The 26,532-nt window shown below is 36.3% G+C and overlaps 1 protein-coding gene across 2 annotated transcripts in view; it reads left to right on the forward strand.

Annotated features, from left to right (window-relative positions):
* Positions 1-26,532, forward strand: part of SMAP1 (small ArfGAP 1) — a 97,522-nt gene that overhangs the window by 26,200 nt on the left and 44,790 nt on the right. The window contains exons 3-5 of one of the 2 annotated variants that reach the window (XM_026095886.2): positions 2,102-2,187; positions 6,885-6,960; positions 21,164-21,241. In XM_026095886.2, coding sequence (XP_025951671.1) covers positions 2,102-2,187; positions 6,885-6,960; positions 21,164-21,241 — 240 coding nt within the window. The remainder of the gene's footprint in view (positions 1-2,101; positions 2,188-6,884; positions 6,961-21,163; positions 21,242-26,532) is intronic. The other variant, XM_064508647.1, reaches the window with a different exon arrangement.

The following is a 26,532-nucleotide window of genomic DNA, read 5'->3' on the forward strand; positions in this document are numbered from 1 at the left end:
AGAGTGGGCATTGACAAGAGTACGTGCCACCTTTGTCAGGGAGGAATGAAGATGTTCATGGCAGACACTTATTCATAACTTAGGGATGCTGTTTAGATTGCTGCTTCAGGAGTGGAACAGTTCTGGCATCAGTATGCTTGAGCTTCACGTGGTCAGGAACATGTGTAGGGTTTTTCCTTCTCGTATTTTGAGAACTGCAAGTGGCAGAATTCTTCACCAGTATGAGGAAGCAGGTAGGAACCTGGTCTTTTCTGCTCTCTTTGAAATTGTTGAAGCTCTGGATGTGGGTCAGTGCTGAAATGCATTACGTGAGCAGATGTGAGAGACTAGAATGCAAGTGGGAAGCAAATTGTGTGCCTTGGACTTCTGAGTAGTGGGGACTGTTTGAAATGCATGGAAATGTTTAACAGGAAAAGCTATGATATGAGAACGAGCTGAGTCTGGAATCTGTGTACTCTGTGTGCCTCTTTCTCTGGTATTCTGCTTTTTCAGATTCTCTTCAAAGAATGTTGCTGGTTAGTTTTAAGTGCTCCAGTCTGACCTTGGTGACTGCCTCTAGCACTTGTTTTGTCAGTGTGGAATCCAAAGGGTCAATAGGCTTGGGGAAGATACAGTCTCAGGACAGAGTTTTGCTGAGCCTTTGAGATGCTGCATTTTGCAGTGGATGTGCTGTCCTCTTCTCTCCTCTAGACAGGTCTTCTGAGAAGATGCTTGTCTGCTATTGCAAGGCATAATCAATTGTGCTTGCCATTCTGTCACTCTGCCTAGTACTTCAAATCTGTCCGTTTAGGAAGTCCTTGCATCTTTCAGTTGCAGTTTTGATTGATTTGACCATATTAGGAGGCTTGTCCAGTTGCAGATTGGTGAATTGATTTCTTACTCTAAAGGTTCTTGAAGAAGTTGGTTTTGATACATTACCCTGTTTGTTCAGTTTGCCAGCAGATTTGAATCTGGTGCTTAGGGCGCTTGTGAATCCTTCGTCTGAGCTCCTGACTTGTTACTTCTACCTCTTCTCTATGGTGTGAAGTCCTCTGTGACTGCGATTATTGACCAGAAGCATAGGGGTTGTTTGGGCCTATGTGGTTGGCCTCTTGTGTATCATGTCAAAGAGTATTAATCTAGAGTGAACCCTGGAGCTGAGAGACCGTTTTTTCCATTACTCCTGATGTCTTGTGCTTCTGGGGTTTAATATGTTCTCCATAACCCCTGATATTCAAAAGGCTTTTATTTACTTTAAATCTCTGCAGATCCTAGTCCTCTTGGAGTTTGCACAGCTCTCCCTTCTAGGTGATCTTAGAGTTGTGCCATCTCCACAGGAGATCTTGCCTAACAAGCCACTTTGAACCCAAAGATTTGTTGTGTCGCTCCCAAGATTGGTCACCACATTCTAGCAAAGCTTAGCGCCACTGCAGGACACCCTAAGCAACGCTTCCATTCTGAGCTGAGTGTGCTGTTAACAGCTTCATCAAGCATTCCCGAAGCACACGCATCTACTGTGGCTGTCAAATGATTGAGGGCAACTTTAACTGTCCAGGAGGGTAACTTCATGTAGTTTTCCTGCATGTACAGGAGTATTTTCAAAGACAGGCTCTTGTGGCTTTGGGGAGGTGTATTAAAGAGTAACTGGTGTTTCTTTTATCTTTACCTTCCTTTCCCTTGAATCACTGAAGTGTGATTCTGTACTGAGGAAGTGAAATGATATTGAACATACTCACTAGCCCCTCTGACTCACTAAAAGGAGAGCGTATCCTCTGTAGACAGTAAAAGAGTTTTTGTTTTGTTTCACTTCATGATACTGAGCAGCTTGTGGGCAGCAGTCTACTCACAAATATCTAACAAGATTTTATATCTTTTTAATAATTTAGGTACCCTACTTGAACTCATAGAACATGAACTTTGTGAGGAAATCGTCAATTGTAGCTTATGTGCTAATATATAGAATTAGTTTGAGAAGTGGAAGCTCTTAGGTGCTGTAATTCTGGGGCATCCAAATTCTTTAAAACCTGCAGTGTCATTTAAACACACTTGTAGCATTCTGACTGTTTTAAGATTTAAAGTATTGCTGGTAATGGACTAATTGTTTTCTACTGCCTTTTCTTAGTGCATGCAGGAAATGGGAAATACCAAGGCAAGATTACTCTATGAAGCTAATCTACCGGAGAACTTTCGAAGACCTCAAACAGATCAGTATCCTTTTTGTTGTAGTCTTCATGTTTAAATGACTTTAATGCAATTTAAGGGTTATGACTGTTTCTTGAAACTGCTAGATTTGGCAAATTGCATTATTAATCATTTCATTGATACAGTTATGTAAGTCCTGGGAAATAACAGTAGAAGTTGGAAATGGTTCAGAAAAGTTGTAAATTACTTCAGTTATAACAAATATATTCCATAATGATATTTTGCAAGCCCCATTTATTTTTACTGTCAAAAGAGGTAACTTCATAAATTCCATATATGTAGGAATTTAAAGTGATAGCAGAGGACTCTTGAATATTCTGTCTTTATCTTGAATAACTGCCAGCTGAAGTTAGAAGCATTTGAACAGGAAATGATGAGTTGAATGGTAAAGTAAAATTGGCATTTGGACCTTATTCAAGCGAAGTAGGGACTTCTGCCTCTTGATTTTAAGTATTCTGTAGTTTCTGGGGTTGAGGTGTATGCACTCTATGAACTGTGTGAGCAGGGAAGATTAGTATGGACATATCTAAATAAAACCAAAGCTCTCTGATAGCTGTCATTTGTGTTGGAGTGCGGTTATTCCTATGTACCTGGAAGAGGAGGGCTGGAGGAAAAACTGCCTACTGCTGATAAACGGCTTTCCTCAGGAATTCTCTCTTTTTCATGTACTGAATCCTTAGAATCATACATAATGACATTAAATCAGGAGCTAATATGAATCTAAAGTTAGTGATTAGTACTCCGCAGGTAAGATTTGGTTCATGTGATTCTACTGGACCCCTTAACTGTAGGTGTTTAGGATCTCATAGCTAAGTAAGCTGAATCTTTTCTTAGTTCTCTTAGCCTAATGGTGATACAGCCTATGGAGGCTGATAAACTGACTTAGTCATAACCGGATCTGAATTTTCTCCTTCTATATCCAAAAGTGATCATGGTTCACATGTTTGTTAGATACTATGCTTGATATGTTACGTGTAGAAGATCTTTTGAAGGGTCAGGCTATTCATTATAAAAGGCACTTGAACAGAACAGTTATTTCTTGCTATTCTGGTAGCTTTGAATTAAACATAGCTAGGCATAAGAACAAGAACAACTGGAAGCAGATAGTACTGTAATATCTAGGCTGTAATGCTGTAGAATTTTATTACAGTCATAAGACTAAAATTTATGTGGAAGTTGATCTTGAAGTTGCATATTTGGTACTTACTGCAGTTAACTTGAATTTATTGTAACTATTGCAGGAGAAGCAATAAGGCTTTACTTTAAGCTTTTGCTGTCAGATAAGACCAAAAGTCTCATTAGCTCTGTTGCACAGTAGATCTCATAAACAACTGAGATAATCAACACTTCTGCCACTTCAGGCTTATTTTAGACTTTCAAAATAGTTATTTTGTTGACACTGTATACCTTGAGATAATTGTACAGTCTCTTAAACAGTTCTCTGTTTCTAAATGCTAACTTGGTACATTCAGTATATTTAATTGCATGTGTTCTCTTATTAAAGATAGTGCCAGATCACAGGATGCCAGCATTTTCTGCTTTAATTTTCAGTTCTCCCTCAACTTCGGCAGCTACTTAGCTAGCCAGTACAGGTGACAAGCTGCTGTCATATAGGCTCTTTTGCCTTTTCCTATTTGCTTGACCTTTGTATCAGTATAAAATCATCGTGTCTCTAAGCTATTCTGATTGTGAATATTTTCAATATTCTGCATATCCTTTCGGTGGATGAGTTATGAAAGCATCTAGCTGTGTAATGATCATTGTTGCGTATACTGTTCTATATTAATGTTTAACTTACAACAGCATTATGATACAGGTATTTCTGCTTTCTAGGTAGTAGCATAGAGACACAGAATCCTGGGTGGGATCTGCCAGCAATCTCCTTCTAAAGGTCCCCTGTCTTACTTCTGCTTCTTAATCACAAGACTGACCTTTCTAGCATTTCTCATTTTTCTGTTGCACCTGGCAAGATGTTCTGGCCTAAAAGCTAACTTTGAGGATTATCTTGATGGTCTTGTGTGTCAACATTAGCTTTCTGTTTGAAAGTTGTTTTGTTCCAAGAGTAGGTTAAATCACTCTATGGTTTTCTTACGCCTTCATTTTACTTGCCTCTAAAAACAGTTTTGGCATCTGTTGAGTTTGCTTTAAATTCTTTTAGTAACAAGAGCACCATAGATTATTTATCTGTAGAAAGTTAAAAATGGTCCAAAAATTCCTGCATGTTGAAAAATGTTAACTTGAATACAGTGGATGTGTTTCAAAACACATAACTTACTACTGCTGTGTAATAGCTTCCTGAAAATTAAACTTTATCAGCTTTAAATACTTACAATTCTGTATCAATAATTTTTCAATTAAAACTTTTTAATCGTCTGAAACATCAAGTGTGAAGACAGCCATCCTAAGCATTCTGGGAAACTGCTCAAAATAGGGTAAGATTTCTGCAGGACAACAGCTAAAATACATAACACCAAAATCTGAACGACTAAAACTTAAAACACTTGACAAAGTAAGTGTTCTGTCTGAAAATGTTAATTTCAGCAAATAGCTATGATTTCTCCTTTGAAGGAGGAGTAAGTTCTAAAATATCTCACAACAATCAACTCTAAATCCAGTCATTTTCCCCCTTGAGTTAACAAACTTTTATCTGCTAATGTAGCAATATGCAAGGACTGATTTATGCATATCAGTGTAGTGCATGTAAACTGCTGTATCTAGTTTTGAATGTTTTCAATCTACTTGTATTTATTTTTATATATTGTGAAACATCAGACATTAGTTACAATTGAATACAGATAACCAGTTATAACCCCAAATCATATTTATGTACTAGCGTACTGTTTCACTGATTCTGTGTATCAAGTATGTTGGATAAAGCTGCTTGCTCTGGACATTGAGAACAAATTCCCTCTGTAAGAGGCCTAAAATACAGGTCAGGACCCCACACTATTAGAAAGAAAGAGGCATGACAAATTGCAGCATGAAGGTATCTCTCTTTCTTCCCTGACTGCAAAAGGAGTGTGGAGTGACCCACATTGGGAAGCTACAAGTTAAAATGCTTAAACTTATCTCGCTTTAGTAAAATGCATGTATATTAACTATATAAGTAATCAATAGGTGTAAGAATTTATCCCTAGTGTTGAAAACTGTCTTGAGTTAGGTGGTGAGTTAAAAGAAAGCCAATATGAGGAAATACTAACTATCAAAAAAGCTCACAGACTATCTGAAGATTGGGAGGAAAAGAGCTGCTCTTGTTGGCAGTTGTTTAAGTGTGGGATTCTCACTATATTAGTTTTCTTCTTTCTTTTAATCTTTGTTTTTGGAATACAAGGTTGCGAGAGTGTTTTCCAAATTCCACTATAGCCTTTTTTTTTTTTTTTTTTTTTTTTTTTTTTTTTTTTTTTTTTGCAGCAGAGGCTTCAGCCCTACATAAACCCAGCTAGTAAGCACATTGTATACTTGGTTCTTGCTTGAAGGTTCTTGGGTCATGCTATTGGTACTTCAGCTACCTAGGAATTAATCCTAATTGCAGTATAGATAGCTGCAGTGATTATTTTCCCATGCAGGGGAGCTGTGCATGTCATTCATTCCTTCTGATTTTTTTTTCTGTTAAGCTGAAAATGGATGAGTTGGGTAAGTAGGTTAGGTCATGTCTCATGTGACAGTTGCATAAACTAATTTAAAACCAAGTATGATTGCTGAAGATACAATTTGATGTGCAAAATGAAAAAGCTGAGAGTGCTCTGAGCTCAGTGTTAATCTTAAGAGCCTAGTGTGTGGAAATAAGGAATCTTTCCCTTGATTGAGCAAAATTGATATGGGAGTTAGAGATGCAAAGAATCTGAGCTTCCACAGTTGCAATTTTGCTTTTTGGATGGATAATCATATTGCAGAACAGATTAGGTAAAATATATTCTACAGATACTAGAGAATCAGCTTTATATACGGTTAAGGTATTCAAACTGCTTTGGAAGAGCTGCTTTAGGCGCTTACAAATAAGCTGAGATAATAGTTGAAGAGAACAGAGCTAACATCCTTTTTCTTTTTGTGAATGAGCTAGTAACTCGTCAGGTCTGGTATTCTGTGTCACTATGCTTGCTACTATTTCCACTTTTTCTTCAGTATCTTTTCATCAGTATTGCTTAGTTTTCTTTCCCTTCCACAGAGATGTTTATTGTAATAAGTCATCCATGCAAGTTTTCTGTTGATCTCAGAGAATAGTTTATGATCAGTTCTTGATGCATGGTGTAAATTTTGCAAATCAGAAAGCAGCTACATAAGTATCACCTCTTTTTCTGAAAAGAAAGTAATCTTTACAAGATTTGATGGTAGACTGTGCTTTAATTGTTTACTGTAAGTATGTGAGCACCTTTGCAAGTATCTAGAGCCCTGCAGCTTATAAATATTAAAATATCCTAGCTGTGGAACATTGAAATACTTTTAGTACATCTTTCTCATGCTGGTTCATTAACAGATTAAACTGTGATTGCTTTTTTTCCCTATAGTAAAGGGAAGCTCTTTTTGGACAACGCAATAGCAGTTGTTTTGTATAAAGAGAGTTTTATGTTCTGTTGCTTTAAAACTACAAAATGAAATGGAACAAGAATCTGATGCAATTCTTTAACCTAAAAAGTTGACAAGTTATTCAGATTAATGTTGCTGTTTAACTAAATGCATGTTTTCCTTAAACTAGCTATTTCCAGAGCTGTGGAATTTTTCATCAGGGATAAATATGAAAAGAAGAAGTATTATGATAAAAATGCAGTTAATGCCTTCAATGTAAGTAAACATTTTCACTGATAATTTTTTTCTTACTTGCAAGCTATGTAAGAGAAATGTAGAGAACATTTTGGTATAATTTTGTATCAGAAAAGGTACTATATTCAGACATATAAAAATTAACTTTAGTTCTGTGTCTAAAAGTTTTCTACTGTTAAAAGCTTTCTTTTGATATCTTTTGAAATCTATTTCCAGATTCTGTAAGGTTAGTATACATTATACATTACATTTATAAGATCAAAGCATGCAACAAATAGCTTGCTTCCAGCCTTTTGTATTGTGATGTTTTGTTCTTTCAGTGCTTTTTTTTTTTTTTAACAACGTACTTGTAAGTTCTTTCTGAATATCTTTTTATGTGGTACAAAAATAAAATAGGATTGCTGTTTCTTGTGATGTTTTCTTCCCTCATTCTTCATAAAATCTTGAGAAAACCTAAGGTATTTTGAGACCCTCTTGTGAGGGTCTTGTTACTCTGCTGACTTCTAGAATGGCACTTACACTAAGGTGTACTGTAGTAGGAAATACGGGCAATAAGGCAGTTTTATAATCAAGAAGCTATACGTTCACCATGGTAAATAGAATGCTTTTTTTGGCAAAGCAGTTTGAGGAATACTAGCTTTTACTGAAGTTCATGACCACTTTAGCTTTTTTGATGCAGCTATTTTTGGGGCCTATGATCGAGCTTATATAATTTTTATTTATATATGTATGTGTTTGTTTAAACCCTCCTTCTTCTATACCTACAGTATTGAAATACACCCTAACATGTAACTGCCTCACTGCATCTGAGTAGACAGTGAACTTTGACAAGGAGATGAATGTAAGGTTGGGAGGAAAGAGTGGGAATTTATGCTGCCTTTGCCATCAGTGAAAATAGATCTTTGAACTATACTTTCATTTTAGGATAAAACCAAGCTGGAAGCTTGTGAAATGCAGTTCCTTAGGTATACTTGAAGTAGAGGGAAAGTGGCCTAACTTAAGAGGTGAAATACAAATTGTAGTCTGAATTACAATGTTAGTTACCCTTGTTTACTTTGATTCTAAAGTAGAAATTGGTTGAAAATTATATCTCTTTAAATAAGTTTAAAAGCATCACAAGATCATTCTCAACAGAGAACCTAGGTGTCTAATATAATGGAATCCACTGCTGCTTTAATATATTTGAAAGACTAATCCAATTTTGGTTATTCTATTGCAAACTCATATAAATTGCTTACCTCTCAGGGGACCAAGAGTAGAGTCCAAAAATCTTGAAGCAACAGCAAGTTACTGCTGACTAGGTAACAGCCTTTTGTTTTGTCTACCTGGGCTTTTCAGTCAATGACTGATATAAGGTGCATGAACTAGCTAAAGAGACAAGAACCTAAATCTGTCCTGTTGTAAACTACTTTAATACCAGATGAGTCGTGCACATGCACATTCACCTGCTTGTCTTCACGTTTGAGGGAGGCAATCTATTTGGGGGGGGGGAATTATACATAGCAAAATCCTAAATGCACACATGACCAAATTTGCTAAGCTAGTGTAGTGGGGAAGGGGAGATTCCTACTTGTAGTCTTGTAGCCCTCTGTCAATGGTTTTGGTAGCATCAAAGCAGCCGATAGCATGATACTTTTATCAGTAATAGTCCTGTGAACTGTTGAGATGGTGTAAGGGTTTCTTGCTTTACCTGAGTTACTTAATTTCACTGAGGTGGTTTCTAAAATTACAAAGGTTTTTCTGGATTTGGTCTGTTCTTACAAATAGCTTGTGATAAAATCTTCAGGTAGCATCAGAGTTGTACATTTTAACAGCATTTAGTCAAAATAATATGCTATTTCAGTGTTAGCCATCTCCCTCCCAATAATTAAACTATCTTTTCAAGTTTGTTTAACAGTGCAGCTTTTGTGTTAGTGTATTCTGTCAGTTGGAGCGTAGGAGTATATGTTAGGGTTCAATTTTTTATTCCCTGATGCTCAGATTTCTTGTCTTTATTTCTTTTGTTACAGCATGTTAATTGTATAATTGTATGTTCTCTGACCACACTGTTGGTAATACTAAGTTTGAAATTTTAGAGAGACATATTATGATGATAAAATTAGCTAGTGCAAAGACCAGTAGTGTGACCAAACATACAGACTAAAAATAGGCAGATAGGGAAAATTTTATGACTTCTTCATGGTTCACTGAAAAGCGATGCAGAATAAAGCTTTGGGCAACAAACAAAAGTATTTTCAGTTACTAGTTGTGTTTTAAATAGGATAATACATTTTCTAATGTGTATTTGATTTCTATTTAAAATTTAACATCATCTGAAAGAGGCATGACTTGAAAAATAATTAACTTCACTATTGAAATGCACAGGTCTCAAACTTTTCTGAGCCTTTGTTACTGGGGAAAATGTGAAGTGCTTGATTCTGTAGCACTGCTCAAGACTAAATACATGGTATGGTGTATTCAGCTGTTATAAGTTGGTTATCAGTAACTAATGTGGCTATTTCATACCAGGTACCATGCCTCTTTCCTTTCTCTTGTTCTCCTGCCCAGGCTTAGTGCAGGTTTGTGACTTGTCTATGGTGAGACCTGGGAAGGAGACACCATTGAACAGTTCCTTGTACTGGGAAACATTCTGAAATTAGTCTTTTGCCTTGAGATTAGCATCCTGGAACATAGCGTGAATGATAGCCCCTAGCAGTCAAAATAAGGTTTTCTGGGTCTCTGTGTCAAGTTAGGAACTGCATAATAGGAAATTATCAGAGTGATCACACTATGTTTGTTTATTCTTTTGTAAGGTAGAGGTACTTGCAAAAAGCAGGATTCACTCCAGAATAAGCAATGTACCTTGAAAAAAGCCATCAAAACCTGAGGGGAAAAACCCTCAAAAATGATGCATTCACTGTATATACCCACACTGAAAATAGGTTTAAAATAAGCCTGAGGATTCAAGGGATAAATTAACGTGGAAGGGGTTTTTATGGGTGCCTTTCCATTTTTGGAATATTTAAGGTTTTTTTAGGTATTAATTGGAACAGAAGCCTTTTTCTAACAACCAGATCTCTTGAACAGCTATATATGTGCTTGTTGCTCCTTAATGTTATATTAAAAGGGGAGCAAATATTAGAAAAATGTATAAAAATGCTCTGTTTGAAATAATACTTGCAGATGTTTTCAGTGTACTGGAATGTCAGCTTTTTTCCTCTTTTTGATTTTTTTTTTCCCCTTCAATTGCCATTGAAGTCGCAGTATTTGACCACATTTAAGCTTTATTCTGACCAATGCAAAGAAAAGAATTATGAATAAATTAGTTTACCCAGTGAGGCAAATTGAATTTTGCACCGCATGGAAATGTCTTCAGACAGATTGGCTGAATATGATTGTTGTAACACAGTACTGAGTCTGTTTAACAGTGTGAGCTGTCATTTGTTTTGGTATATTGGTTTTTGGAGGCTCTTTCAGTAAGGTCTCTGCACCTTTGGAGTTTTGACTAGGTAGGGCCAACAAGCATGGAACAAAGTAATAATTTCTTTAAGTCGTGAACAGCCAAATTCAACTGAAGCTCTATAAACAGGAGTGTCCCTTTCAAAGTTAAGGAATAGTTCAGGGAAGCATAACCCTCAAGAAGAAAGGCCTTTAAGGCAGAAATGCTTTTTGCTCACAGAAACTATTTTTAGTCAGCCCGAAGAATGGAAACTTCTTGGTGACTAGTTGCATGTCACTCTTTCACAAACTCTTATACTTATGATGTCCTGTAAATGCTAGATATAGTTGTAGGGTTCTGACATTATTGTGTATTTCATTGAAGTAGTGTATCCTGTGGCAGAGTTGGAAGTGATGTTTCTCAAGCGCTGCCCAGCGTAATTATCTCTCAACATTAAGACTCACACTAGTATAGAAGATAAGTGCTTTCTTTTTCAGGAAGTAGTTCACTGTCCTATTGTGGTGAGACCTCAGCTTGTCAAGACTTCTAAAAACCAATTGCTTAAACCCACAGGTCTCTTGGTCTGGCCAACCAGCTTCCAGTTTTGCTTTGATAAGATGTAATTCTGAAACATGCAGGACTTCCCTTTTTTAATGCTTTTAATTAATATTTTAATTTAAAAATAATTTAGAAGCAATATGAGTAAGAAACAATTGAAGTTGACTGTATATTGCTTGGGAATATATATGTATTACCATTCTGTGAATACTATGTGTGATTGGGGTACTGTTAACTGTGGGAATGGTCTTTTACCATTTGAGTATTCATCTTAGGAGCAGCAGTAGTTGTTGACAGATTGACTTATTTAAAGTTCTTTTAATGTAATATTGTCCTCCTCCTAGAATTAATTTTATGCCAAGTCCCCTTAACACTTTTTAGGAATAAAAGTGAGCTGTGAAGGATGCAAGGTGTGATACAGAATCTATTAAAACAAGCTTCGCATAGTGGTGAAAGGATTAGGGGTCTTTATAAACTTGATGCATCTAAGATATGGTTACATGAGCAATTTACTGTGGGATATGCTGTGGCATTTGAGTCTATTTATCCCTAAAAGCTCATCTGCAGCAGTTAAGGACTTGCATCATTGCTGTAATCTAGTAACTCAAGTATAAACAGTTACCATGGTGGTTGGTATGTAGTAGTATTGTATGTTAAACCCTTCTTCAGGTGGGTGCTGATATGAAGCCGTTTAGAAATATCATTCCACTTCAGACTGGTGCCTGCTTTCCACTTTCAAGCATAGGCAAATCTTTTATATTCATCTTTTTTTTTTCTATGTACATAACAATTCTAGAACTGGAGGGTAAATCATGCAAAGCAGCCTCTTAAAAACTCTTTATGCTTATAACTCTTTATGCTTCTCTAGGTCGTTATCTTAGCTCCGTTAAGAAAGCACTACCCACAATTATACAATGAGAATCTGAGCTTGTATGCTAAAAAAAAAAAAAATGACTTGAAAGACTGACAGAATAGTGCTTTTCCTGAAGCAGATAGGAACCTTGCTAGAGATGTAAGGCAGATATCCCAAAAGAATGAAAAATAAAGCTATCTTTTCTAATTCTTATTTTTTTAGTAGAATGAACTACCTTACTCTTGTAGTGAAACTCCTTATTACAGCAGGCAAGACTTGCATAGTTCTCAGTCTGCATATAAAAAAGGAACTTCACAAATGGAAAAACTCAGTAGAGGCTAGGCATTGGGCTGCCTTAACTTATTCCCTCTATTTTCAGGTGGGGTTATTTTGTTTTCTTTCTTTTTCTGTTTTAGGCTTTTTATCCTCTTTATCCTTCCCACCAGACCCTGGCCCAATTGCAGTTACTGTTTGTCTGCAATTTTTTGCTTTTTTATTTTTCTCCTTCCTTCTGTTTGGGATATATTGGTAGCTTTCTGCATGCCTTGGTATTCTCTTACTTCCTAATGACACTTTCCACTGCTTAGAAAGCCATGGCAGAGCCAGGAAAGAGAAAATTAGGTTGGTGAGATTTCCAGCCGCAGCCTATAGTTTTCACACCACTTGTGTGTTTGTACAAATGGGTCTTCCAGTTCATTGTCTTTGTGTGGTGGTGGTTTCATTGTGGAAGCCGTGATAGATACAGCTATTCTTGGCTTTGGGGCCAGGCTCCTTTTCCCAGTTCTCATGAGATTTGTCATCTGTATTGGGGAAACAATGTTTGCAGTAGACTTTCTAACTCTACTACCAGATACAAGTTTAATGAACTGAAAATTGAATGTATGCAGTTCATTTAATATAACCTGTGTTACAGACTGAAAAAAAATGACATCATAATGTATTTCAGGCTAGTTGTCTTTTAGTTGAACTATCATAACTTTTGTTATTTCTGAAATACTTGAACGAAACTGAAAATGGATGATGCACAGCCTGCTTGAGATAGAGGATGAACAGCATTCTTGGGAATATGTTCAGAATATTAAAACAATAGCTAGAGGGCAGGCTTTCCCCACTGAAAAGAGAGCAGCTTCAAGTTTTACTCACTTCTGTGATTCGGGAAGTTCGCTTTTTGGCCTGTTTCTTTCCTTTGATTTTTCAACCCACTTCCAAACAAAGTCGTTGAGTGCAGAAAGGAAAGGAAGTGGAGACTGCTGGGACGATCACTCTCTAGTTTGGAAGAAGTAGAAGTTCAGAGGTTGGACTTGCCTATATTGGTGTCTGTAATTAAACTTCAGTAACACTGCCTCACTTCCCTTCCATATTTAAGTCTTGAGAAATAGATGTGTAGTTGTCTAGAGTATAGTTAACTTGATTAGTTGACCAGACGATGCTATGCAGTTGTGATGGCAGTGCCTAGTTTTGTAGAAATAGAAGTTTGTAACAAACCATGTCAATGTGGTAGCTATTCACTCCAGAATTAGTGATGAGTGTTAAGGAACATAATTCCTATTGATTATGAGAGGGGGAAAAAAAAAGATGTATACATCATCTTTCTCACGATTGTTTCAGGTAAAGAAGTTAACTGATACCAGTTCTGTTTCTCAATTTAATATTTCTATCTAATTTCCACTTATCCTTTGATAGGTTTGTCACCCGTACGTGCAGTAATGTCTGCAATGACAATAGTGAGTGGAATTTCCTCTTGCTGAAGGGAAGGCTTTATGAAAGGTCAGAGCCCTTGGCTTGGTGCTCGGCTTTTAAGGCAGCTGAACAGAGCTGACTTCAAAGAAGAAGAAAAAATTAGTAGTACACAGTACTGACTATGTTTCTGTGATGCAACAAAAGAGGCTGCCTGAGTAATTTTTTTTAACAAGTAGACTAATTCAAGGCTGTAATTATACCAGACAAGGTGAAGTCATGCTCAAGGTAGGCTTGGTTTAACTTCTGCTGAAGTTATTTGTTCACTCTAGAAAGAAGAAAGTTTGGTAAGACTAGTGGCTCCAGGACGGGTGCTCTGCATGTGCAAAAACTTTGGGGATGCTTGTATTTATGAAAGTCATCTCCGAGCAGAAGATTCATCTTGACAGCTGATCTCTGTATTGAGTTGCAAATTTTTGTAGTTATGGTTGTACAACTGGTAAGGTGGAAAGAAAGTTGTTAATGAAGCTTGTGTTCTTATATGCAATGGCCAAGAGAAATAGTTAATGAAGTTGTTGCCATTTACAGACTTTGGGAGCTGGCAAGAGCTGCTCAGAAGTGGTGATCAGAGAAAGGAAGCTTTCAACTAGATGATTACATAGTTTGGCAATGAGCTAAGAGGAAATGTATGATTTCAGGACTGAGGTTCCAGAAAGATAGAATAAAATGTCTAAAATGCACGGTTGAGTAATGGTTGTTGAAGTGATTCTTTGTGATAGAGGACTGCACTAATGAAGGGGCTTTTGGCACCTAATCTGAATCACTTCATTCGAGTATATCTACATGGTGTTAAAATAAAAGTTTATTAAAGTTGCACAGACAGAGGCTCAGGAAATCCAGTTTGAAGCCCACTGCGTTTTCTAACCCTTCTTAAAAACACAGCACTCCCTCTTTGATGTGAAGTAAAAACTGTAAAAAGACAAGCTTGCTGAAACTTCTGTTTATATGTAATGCAAACACCCTTATGCCATACGAGTAACAAGGAAGAGAAGTAGTGAAGTCATGGTGTTGGGTGTGCATTGAGAGTGAAGTAGGTATTATAAACAATCTCTGTAGCTTTAAATAATAGTAAGTATATAGAAGAAACAGCACAATTTTTTCAGAAGGCATATGAAAATTCCCCTACATGGGGTGGATGCTGAATCAACTTAAACATATTCCAGATGTTTTCAGCCACAAAAATCAATGAACTGGCACACAATCTATTCTACTACCTGTAATGTAAATATATTATCATATAGTGATGCTCTTTAGAGACTAGTAAACAACATATCTGTACTTAAGAAAGTGTGATTTATGTATGTGCAAGAAGAGTTTTATATAATTATAAGTTCACTGAGAGAAAAGAATAATAGAGCTACACTTTCCATGCTTTCCTAAGATATTTTGTATAACTTAAGAGGTATGAAGTTAGATAGACAACTGGATAAAATGTGATGTGAATTTAGAGATTGACTGTGGTGGCACGTTTTTCTCCAGAGTTTTATCTTGAAGGAAATTAGACCCATCTACAGCACTAAAGTTTGCCACATGGACAACTTAAGATGCAGAAACTTGGGTGGGATAGAATAGGTGAGCAGTAGCTTGGTACTACCTAGCATTGAAAAGCATTATGAGTCATTAGCTTTGGGAGAAGTTACCAGTGATTAAAAAAAAAAAAAATCCAAAAACCCAAAGACACTCCAAGACAATATTCCAGGAACCATAATGCTTTTAGTGGCCTATGAAGAATTTGTGAATCAAGTGATATAAAGTATTTTTGAAGTATGTTGATAATTGAAAGATAGGCATCAACAGCACTAAAATACCATAGAAGAATTACGCCTTGAGGGTAGGGATAGTGAAAGAGGGATGAAATTCTTTTGCAAGACCATGCAGTTAGAGCCAAATACAAAGGTGCCCATGAGTGGGCAACTGGCTGTGTGTATACTAATAGCAGTCGTTAACAGGTATTGCTTAAAAAAAGAAAATACTCGTTTTAGTATTGTCAACATTCACTGGAGATGTGCAGTAATAACAAAGTCAAAAGCCTGCTCAAATGAGAAGAATCTGCTGTAGCTGAAGTTAAACAAAACCTGTCAAATGAGTGTAGAGCAGCCCTCTTGATTTAGGCTATTTCCTTGTATGTTGTGTGCATTTAAAATGACTACTCATGGGCACCTTTGTATTTGAGCTGCCAATTTCCTGAATATATTGGCATAGTTTGATAACGCACACTTTTTTTAATCTCTTGAATATTACAACTGATAGTACCATAAATTTCATATTTAAATGGCGGTTTAACATAGTTCAAGTTAAAGCTTTAAAAACCTCTTTTTAACAAAAGCTAAGTAGCAATTGCATTATTTCAAGGAGAGAATTTTGTGAGAAAAACTCCAGAGAAACATTGATGAATATGTTATTTAGCGACCCTCTAAGTGTTCGTATGATTGTTATCTAGTATCATAAATGTTGGTACAAATGGAGCTAAAGTAAAATCATTCTTAGATATTGTATGTTGTGTTTGGATAGCTTCATTTCTGTTGATGCTTCTTTAAAATTTTTTTTTTCCACTTGAAATTTTAGTCTGGCCCAATGGCTTTGCTGTAGTCTATGCACCAGGTGTCATTTATTTTGATGCTTTTATAAGCGCTTTTATCAATATTAGTACCAATGATAGTACCACTACTAAGTAGCAACTTCAGATACTCTAGAGTAAGTTTTTTATGAAGAAAGCAAGTACAGGTAATACATTGTTGTGTAAGGCAGGGGAATGGAATTGAAATAATATTGTAAACTTGTAGATCCAGTCTTTTCTGATCTTCTGTTGTTGTTTCTTTTTTGTGAACTACAGAGCCTCTAAAAAGAGAATAGTGAAAGTGAAATCTTACAGTACTATTGCATGTTTATCCATTTTGGTTGTTCTGCACTGAGTATACACAGTGCTTTAAAATTCAGTGTCGGGTTTCATCATGCCAAATGGCTTTTTTTACTACATCAGCCTTCTAAATAGGAGCCCAAAACACAAACAACAGAAGGAGATTTAAGAATTGCTAAAACGAAATAACTTGAAGTCTTTTAGTCTCAAACTAAATCAAAGTTTCGAGTTATGAACATAAACAGTTAACTGAAAATTAAATATTCAGATGCTAGTTGTGAGCTTGCAGTATGGTTTTAATGCAGACAAGCATGTCAACTTTGTTCTTTTTCTAGCAGCTCCAACATACATGGTTGGTGGCAAAGACAGCCTTCAATTTTTTCTGGTCCTTGATTATCAGCAACTTAACATACATCTTAGCTGAAAACTTTTTTTCCAAAGGATAGAGTTCGTGTACATTATCAGATTAGATAGGTTTGTACGTCTGTACTTAAACTCTAGATGTTTGAAAACTGCTTTTTGTGCTAACTTGTGTACAAGTTTAGATGAATTTCTTGTTTTACAAACATGACCTAAAGCAGGGGAGATTTTGGTCCCTTGTCTTTAATGCTTGGAATGACAAATCTTCCTGGACTCTTAGTACTTACTTGCCAAAGGGCTTTCTGTTGGATCTGAATTAGACAAAGATATTTTGTTCCTCTCCTACAGCCTGCTCTTCAGACTTCATAACTGGTATCAGTATTGGCCTGCTTTTCTAGAAACATTCATCAGCTTTTTTTTCTTAGCTTCTAAAGGAATGTGAGAATTAGATTAATCACTTTTCTGATGTGTCAATTTTAACAGAATATCTATTGCTGTGGAGTAGGGTTTTTCTTTTTTTGCAAACTGGAATTTTTTTTGCTATATTAATGAAGAAGTGTCTGCTCATGACCAACAGTGCATCCAGATACTTGGGTTTAGACCCAAGCATGGAGTAGATGTTCCAGTACTGATGCTTTTGATCAATCTTACAGAAACAAGCTGTTATTAATGTTTGCTGGATGGAAAATATATATGTTACTTTGAGACTGGATCACATTAGTGCTACTTTTCAATGACCTCAGTCTATTAAAATTATAAACTGCTTTAAAACTGATACTAAAACCTTGGTTGTCAGCCCTGAGCGGTGATCAGGGTTCTGATATAAGTATTGGAGGTTCATTTGTGGCTTTCAACTAATTAGAGGTAGTTTCACCAGAACAGAATGCAGCACCTACTGCAGAGCTGGATGCAGGTACCTGTCATGAGTGACTGGTTTGATCTGGGAGTTAGTCTAACCTCAGCACTCGCACTATTGGCCTGGCTAGTCAACAGTATTATCGCAAAAACGTAGAAATAGGTTACTGAGCAGATGCTTTCTCAGTTGCCATCTGTAGTCAGAACAGATTCATTAGCTTACACAAATTGGAACTGCTCTGTGGCTCTACTGCTATATAACACAGCAGTTGTTTGGAAAACAAAGCATTACTGGGACTATAAAATAGCAACATACAACTGGTTGTGAACCACACTGTTCTTCAGCAGTGTTTCATCTATTCGGTAGCTAATATCACCCAATGGTATATATGCGTTGCAAACAGGACATAGTTATCAATGCTAACTTTGAACGATCTAACCTAGGCTTTGAGAATGAAATAAGCGGAGTAGTGTTGAAAGCTGTTTAGAGAAGGGCTATGTATTGAGGTTTTTGCTGTACATTAGATAGGTAAAATATACTGCAGTTTGAAGATATAAACATAATACAGTCTGTCAAAGTAAGGAGAGCTTGGTAGAGAGTACAAGGGAGAATGAAAACATTTTACTGAAATCTTAGATCATCATGTAACCCCACTGATTTGTTAAAATATTCTGTATGGGTTAGTTCATGAGTTAAAAATGAGTGTTTTGAAACACCCCTGAAAACCAAGTATATGATGATTGAGTTGTTTGGTTTCTCCTCACACTTGAGGAGGGCATTAACATTCTTAATAATAGCTTTGGTATTATTCAAAATTTGGAATATTCTCATTAAATAATACCCAAGATAACAAAAGAATATCTACCTGTACGTTGTAATATCATTGTAGGTATTAATTTTATTTGATGCTAGTTCTGACATGTGAACGTGACATAATACAACAACTGAGCATAGGTTAGGAACAAAACAGTTGAAACTGCAGGGCATTTATTCCTGGCTACTTTGCTCTACCCCTCTTCAAGGCTCTTCTACGTTCAGCGCAGTGCTGGCCTGCTCCCAGTTCTGGAGGTAGCTTGTTCAGTATTAGCTTGGTACGTTAACGGGGTGCTGATCAGCTGTTCCTCAAATGTGCTTGTCCCCATGGCAAATAGTTATCCAGGCTTCTCAGGTGTGCTTATCAGCTCTTGATATTCTAACTGCTTAACCACTGGCCGTAGATGGACTGCTGCAGAGTCTGGGGTTTTTTAATCCTGTTTTATGCTCATCATGCTTATCCAGCTACTCCTATTGACTTGACTGGATTTTTTTCACCTTTCATATTTCCTTATCTAGTGCAGCATGGTAGATAGCATATTTAACATAATGTGGTGGTGACAAAACTGTTCATCAGTCTTAAGTCCTGCTGTTGCTCTCATTATATCAACTTAATCCACTTTTTTGTACACTGTAATGTTTTTTCTCTTAAAAATCTTCATTCATATGCCTTTTGCACACTTGCTTAGTTGCCTCCTTGTGTATGTGAAGTAGTATGCTTTCAAGTGCTGGTTGTTACCTTGAAGAGAATGCAGTGTTGCTGTGTATTTTTAAACATTACATTTGGACATTTCTCCACTTGCCTATCCTGTCCCATATCACAGGCTAGACTGCAACTGCTTTTCACTCTGTCTGCTTATAGATTACATACTGTTTCTCCAGTACTTGGTTTGCAAAATTACGGTAATTAAACTTTCGTAAGATTACCTTATTTTAGGTTGGACGATCCCTTAACTTATGTAGATGATATGTAGATTGAGAAGCACCATTATGGAAGGATGGAGATGAAGGGGAGAATCAGCACAATAGATGTTTGTGTCACATCTCCCCCATGAAATTCTGCTCCTCTGTTTGTGTGGTCAGTAGCTGTTACCTGCTGCTCACTTGTGAGAGCCATTTGAGAGAGCTGTTGACCTTCAGTTCTCTAAAATCTGAAGTATAAGAAAGAATTAAAGAACAAAAATCTCACTTATCTTTAGCAAACTGAAAGTATATTTAAGTTGTTTAATTATCACAGTTTCTGAAGGAATATATTCATTAGTAAAATCTTAGTAACATATTATTAGAGCTTATGGCTTAATATCTGTAGTTACCAATTTTTCTGACATCTTTGGTTATGATGTGGTGAAATGAGAATAAGGATCACTGTGTTCCTATAGCAACAGAATGCTACACTATAAGAAACTCAGTTTCGTTGCAGCAGGTATATCAGTAACTCTTCTAATAACTTGAGAATTTGAAAACAGTAAGTTTAAAATTGAGGATTCTGCATTTCGTATTCACAGGTTAAATCTGGTTTAAAAATTGATCCTCTTATAAATCGTTCCTGAAACTCAGCACTATCTTCCAGGTGAAGGATAGTTTCTGAGTTTGTGAATATACTGAATATAAATATTCTATGAATATTCCAAATATATAAGCTATGGTACTGGTAGGATTATCTGTAAGAAATATGTTGCAGTTAGACATGAGATAGGATTCTTCTGTAGCTTTGTTTCCTTTTAATGCAAGCTACTTTTTTAAAATTAAGTAAAGATGTGTCATCTAAATTGGTTATTTTGATCCAACATAATGACCTGCTCTGTAATATCTACAAGGAAACTTTTAGAATAAATGAAGCTAGTAGAGATGATACAAGGCAGTCTAGAAATGTCACCTTTATAGCTTTGAAGATTACTACGTGTTTGGTAAATCTAATTCAGCTGCATTTTTGTAGTAAAGGGAAAAGAAAGATAATGTTTCCATTAAAGTGATCAACTATGCAGGAAATAGGATAAGATGATGTATGAAAATGCATTTAGAGAAATGTCATTTTCTTGAGCAAACTGCATCTGTTGCATATATATGACTTACACCTTTTGGATAATTCTGGAAGTATGGTTGTGCTAATAGCAGTTTTATACACTGATTCCTAGAAGAGAGATGATACTTGGCTAGTTGCTCTGGCGTTTTTAGAAGAACAAAAATGACTTCTCTAATGGGTCTGGCATTCCACTGCTGGGATGCTGCTTTATATTAACTTAAGCTTTCTCCTCATTTGGTGTGCTCTTAGCGAACAGTTAATTGGAACTTTAATGTGTAACTTTCAGCATTTTTTTGCTTTGCTCTTAATGCAAGTATTTTGTTACAGTGAACAAGAACAAAGGCATTCTCTCCTCTCCCCCTCCCCTGGGGACAGTGTGCCTTCATGCTTCAGGACATAATGTTTCAATAGTTACACTGGATAAAATTGAACAATGGAGGAAACCTAATTATTTTTCTTATGCCTGTGATGTGATCTTATCCACATTCATTTTCTTATTTTCTATTCTAGTGAATTTTATTAGAAATCACTTATTGTTACTGAACAGTTTTCCTTTAGAAATAGTACTGGTAAAAAGAAAAAAAGAAAAAAAAACCAGGAAATACTTCGTCTTTTTTTTTCTATTTGGTGTGAATTTTTACTCCAAATTCTTGAAAAAGAATGAAAATCATGTTTCTTAGCTGCCTCTTCTGCTTCCTTTCCACCTATTCTTGCTTATTTTCCTCCTATTTCTTTCCTCTTTTATACAGATATCCTCTTCTGATGCTGCTCAGCCTTTGGCATCCTCTCCTTCTCTGCAAGCTGCTGCTGAGAAGAGCAAAGCTGAGGTATACTGTTTTCTGGTGTAACTCTTGTCAGGTTACCTTATCTTATTTTTAGTAACACTTGAGGCCTTTAAAATGTTTCTGTCCCCCTTGCTTCCTGGACTAGGTAAATGAAGAGAACTGATTCAGTGGGATAACCCCCCTAGCTGTACGATTGTCTTATGTTAATGCCTTTATGTTGAAATTTTGATTCTGCTCTGCTTTAGCATCACAAAACCTTTTTTTCATTCCCAGCTAATGGCATTTTGTCCTGTCCTCTCAGGAATAATTTTCAATACCTTTCTATATTACTTGCTTGTTTCAGAATCTAAATGATCAGCCCTGCACTTTAATCTCCCCGGATATAAATATAGAAATAAGTTGGTGACCCTTTTGCTAACTCATACTGTTTTTAGTATCCCTTCTAGTTGGGAAATACATGTATAAACTGAAGTTGCATTTAATGTTTAGAAGGGCCTATGAAAAATTTAATACAAGTAAGGTAAGGCATTGTTCATACGAAACTTTCAGTAAATGTTAGACTTCCTAATGGTAAATGAAAGGCATCTTTTAAACATGAATACTTGATGTTAGGTTTTTTTATTTGGACGCTTCACTCTAAATTGTGCTTGTATACAGAATATAAAATAACTTATGATCTAAACATAAATCATGTTCTTTTTCTTCTAGATACCATAAAATGCAGCCAGATGTTAGAAATTTAGTTCAGCTATATTTAAATATTTATTAAAATCTAAATTAGTCACATGGACTAGGCCACAAGCCTTGGTGAATTTAACTTCTTGCACATTTTTAAGTTGTAGGAAGAATAACAACAGCTGCTTCTAATTACTCACCTGTCTCTTCTTAACTATATCTTCTGATGCATTCAAATTTGGAAGTTTCACTGTGTAATTATTTTGCCAGGTTGTTGCCCAAAAATGAATCTTAAGGAAAAAGGAGAACTTTTCCGCAGACTTCAAGAGCAGTATGAAGACAGTTTAATTTTAGCATCCTGACAATGGTTTTTGACTATTTCTGCAAGTAATGAAATAGTTAGGAGTTGAAGTTCTGGCATGAATATGACATCTGAGAAATGTTTTTATTTATCTGAATTTGTTTTTATCTAAATGAGCTGAAGCACTAAGTTTGCATATTGAACTTGCGAAGTGCGAGGATGCAGGAGTTATGGCTTTTTAAGTTCTCAGTAAAAATGTAGTGAGCAAAAACAAAGTCACTGGGAATTAAGAGAGGTCCTGTGGGCTGTGTTAAGGTGTGGAGGAAGTAAAACTGGTGAGTAGTGCAATTTAAGTCTTCACATCTCCAGTGTGAAGAAGTTAGGGATTTCTTAAGTGCCGTGAGAGGCATTTATTGCTTTACACTAGTTTACCTTTATGGAGTGTTTACCATATGAAACTTATTGGAAGCCCTCATAGTTTTCAAAATCCTGAGGAATAAAACTTTCCTAATACTTTTTCCTCTGAAAGTCAGGTTTTCTCTAACAGAACATATTTAAACACAATTACTGTTGAAGTCAGACTGGAAATCAAGACGTTCTAAAGAAGATTGTGTGCACAAACTTTAACTCTGCATTCACTAGAATATATTGTAGTAATCTTATGATGTTGTATTTGAAAAGTAAGTGTGCAGTTATGACACTTCCAACAATCTTTACCAGAAGGAGAAGAAACAGATAGCAGTTGTCTAAGATGTAGAACAGCCTCCTTATGGGAAGAGATTGCATAAACTGGAATTATTCAACTTGGAAGAAAAAAATACTTTTGGAAAAGGTATCACTGAAAAAGGTATGATAGTGTATAAAGTATAGCTAGAATGGAGGAGGTTAGAGTGATTATTCACTATTTTTCTTTCAACAAAAAGTAGGAACACAATAAATATGAAAGTTTTAAGATGAAACATGCTTCTGTACTTGCCCTACTTGTAAGGTGGGTTTTTTTTTGTTGTTTTTTTTTTTTTCCCCTTGAACATTTGACACTGCCACAGGCAAGATACAGGATCACCTGGGCCTCTTGTCTGGCCTAGTATGCCTCATTTTTGTGTTCTGCTTGTTCACTGAAATCTAACTTGGTCTCTATCTTTCTTATTCCTCAAAACAGACATTCCAAAAACGCTTCCCCCCTTTACTGCAGATGGAAATGCATTCTTTAATGGTTGAATCTAACAGATCTTGGCCCTGAGATAAACTGGTTCTCTCATGACTGTTGTGGTTGTTATTTCCTGTTGCTTGAGGGACAGCCACATTTAAGTAGGTGCGTGGTGTGATGGACTCATTTTCCAGGACCTGAGTGCTCAAGTTAGCACCTGATGAAACAACTCACATGGGTAACTTGTGATTCAAAGGCAGATGGTGTGCCGTATCCCAGTTGAAGCTGCATGGAAGGAATGCTTTAAAAGCTGCTACTAACAAAATTCAGTAGTCTTACTAGCCCTCACTTTGGTAAATTGAGAAGTGGAATAGATGTAATTCACTGGTCTGTAGAAGTTCTGATGGAGAGATGGTTTGGAGAAATTTCTTATTCCGTTGAATAATATGTGGATGATTTTTCTTTATGAATGTGGAACCCTGTACTACTTATTATTATTAGATTGTCTGCTGAGAGAAGGATAGCTCACAAAGCAAGGGGAGAGACTCCCTTAGGCTTGGATGTGAATATCTGTGTCAACATGTCTGAAGACTTTGAGAAGTTTGTATCTGCTTCTCTGCAAAATTATACCTGCTTCTGGAGCTGATTTGGAAGATTAAATGCTTCATTTACTGAAGCTTACTTCTGTTCTTTGCTCTCAGGGTCTATTTCTGTCTGATATAGAAAAGTCTCTTTCCTGTCCTTAAACCAGCCGTTAGGAGTAGTCAACACTGTAAAGCTATTGTAATTGGAGAGTCCACAGGAGAACAACGAAAATGCCCTGGTCCAGAAAGCGGTGATTCATGAAGAGAAGCTGCAAGTATTAGACTGTTCAGTCTGCAGAAGAGACAAATGAAGATACTTTTGTGTGTGTTTGTATATATGTACATACATACATATGTGTGTGTGAGAGTGCATGTGTGTGTGTGAGTATATATACATACATATACACACACACATATATCGAGTACCTGAAATGCTGCTGTAGAAATGAAGGCAATAGTCTGTTCTGCTTATCTGAGCTCTGCATCTTCCTGGCAGTTAGTTTCCAGTATAGTGATGTAGTCGACCATTTGAGGACATTGACAGGCAGGGATGAGATGCTCTAGACAAAAAAGAAAATAGCAGGTGAAATAATGACTGCCATGAGGCTTCAGGATTTACATACTGGGCTGCTACATAAAGTATCATCCTTATTAGAGTCAGAGATGACAACGTTGTTTTTTCTTTGCTCTGAATCCAGGATCACAATGGGAATCCACTCATTTAGCTCCCGTGTACAGTCAGGGACACATACAGCACCACAGCAAAAGATAGACTTTAAAGTCTCTGCACCAGATGAGCTGGATGTTATTGACTAAGCAAATTCTGGGCAATGCTGCTCCAGGGCAAGTCCATTAGGGCTTACTCACAGCATTCAAAATGTTCTTAAAATGAGCGCGTCAGTGTGAAGCCTTATAAAGACTTCAGTCCTGCTAGTACATCTGAAATGTTATAATTTTCTATTTTAATTAAAGTCCTCCTAGGCAGATGATATGCAGAAAATGCTGTGCAGTTACTCTTCTGCAAAACTTTGGGTTGGAGGAGTCTGTCAAGTTGCTCAGAGAACATCTAGAACCACAGTATTAACTGAGATCTGATTTGGGCTGTGTGGAGGCTACGCAAGCTTATCCACTTGTATTTACATGGACTTGACAGCATTGTGTTTTTGTGCATGGAGTTGTTATTTGGAAGTATTTTAAATATGGAGCAACTTACTACTTAGTTTAGCATAGTCTGTAGTCATTGATCTTGCAAACATAAATGCAGTTTTGAGTATATAAATAATCCAGTTAAGATCACTGGACTACTATTATGTTCAGAGTAAACTTGTGCGTATACTTGGAGGATGGGATACAGATGTACAATGTCAAACTCCAGAAGTTTGGGACAATGTTTGCATATTTAGGCTAACTTCATTTGCTGCTTCAGCCTCTGAATGCATTTGAGATGGCATGGCTATTGAAGGAAAAAGATTATTCATAGAGGATAATGGAAATAATTGCATGCATACCCTAATCTTGTACACAAAATTCTTTCCCAGTTTATCATCAAATGAATGTAAAAGTTACAGAAGACTGAATGTCAAGATAGTAGAAGATTTTTTTTTTTGCCCCCAAAATCCGGTATCTGTAGAAAAGCTAGAGAAGCTTGAGTGAGTACATCTTTCATCTCTATTTAAACACTCCCATATTTAACTAATTGTGATTTCTGACTATGTAAAAGAATGCCTTAGCTAAGAGAAATAAAAATGAACTATATTTTCAGATACATGGAGAAACGGATTTTTTCTCTTTTGTTTTTTGTTATTGCAAGCAAAATGGCTTAATGCAAGTAAAACATACTAATTCTGATGAACTTTCAGCTGACATTCTTCCATTTAAAGATAATTAAAGATAATTTACGTACATAAATGGCAAGAATTCAGGGCCTGTTGTGAAATGAAATTCTCATTTAATTTTGCATTTTATCAGACCAACTTCTGTCACAAAACATTTTGGGTGAGGGTATGCAATAAAACATTTGCATTATTTTGTGTGTGTTTATGTATAATTCAATTTTATGCTACAACTATAGCAATTGTAGTATTATGGCTTTTCAGTATATAAGAATATTGAAAATGAAACTAAGTTGTCTTGTTTTTGTTGACTTTATGAAAGGTAAATGAGAATTTATTTCTCCTAATGATAATTCATAAAGAATTCATGTAAAACCTGAATGTAAGATTGGATGGCAATCTGATATCAAAATATGACTGTCCCGCAGCTAGCATCCAGGTAGGAAAGCCAGGGATTGTCTTTTGTTAAGGCTCGTAAGAGAAATCGATGACATGTAACAATGCATTTTTCCAGCTGCAAAGGACCTAATTCATAGCACAAATTCTTTTTCCTTAGAAGTTTGTTTTAATTGCTGCACAGACAGCCAGTTGTCCAGACCTTTATTTTTGTTGTTAATGGGCATTCAAAGTGGGAATGCATAATATTTATGCACCATATTCAACCCAGACATGCTTCCTCCCTAGGGTAACAGAAATACTAGAACTTGTGCGTTGCTATTTGTGCATTACTCTCTTTTGGGAGGTTCTGTGTCCTTCATTTCTAGGCTCTAAAGGAAGCTACAGATAGCTACTCA

Source organism: Dromaius novaehollandiae, chromosome 3, assembly GCF_036370855.1.
Source record: "Dromaius novaehollandiae isolate bDroNov1 chromosome 3, bDroNov1.hap1, whole genome shotgun sequence".
In the NCBI taxonomy this organism is placed as follows: Eukaryota; Metazoa; Chordata; class Aves; order Casuariiformes; family Dromaiidae; genus Dromaius; species Dromaius novaehollandiae.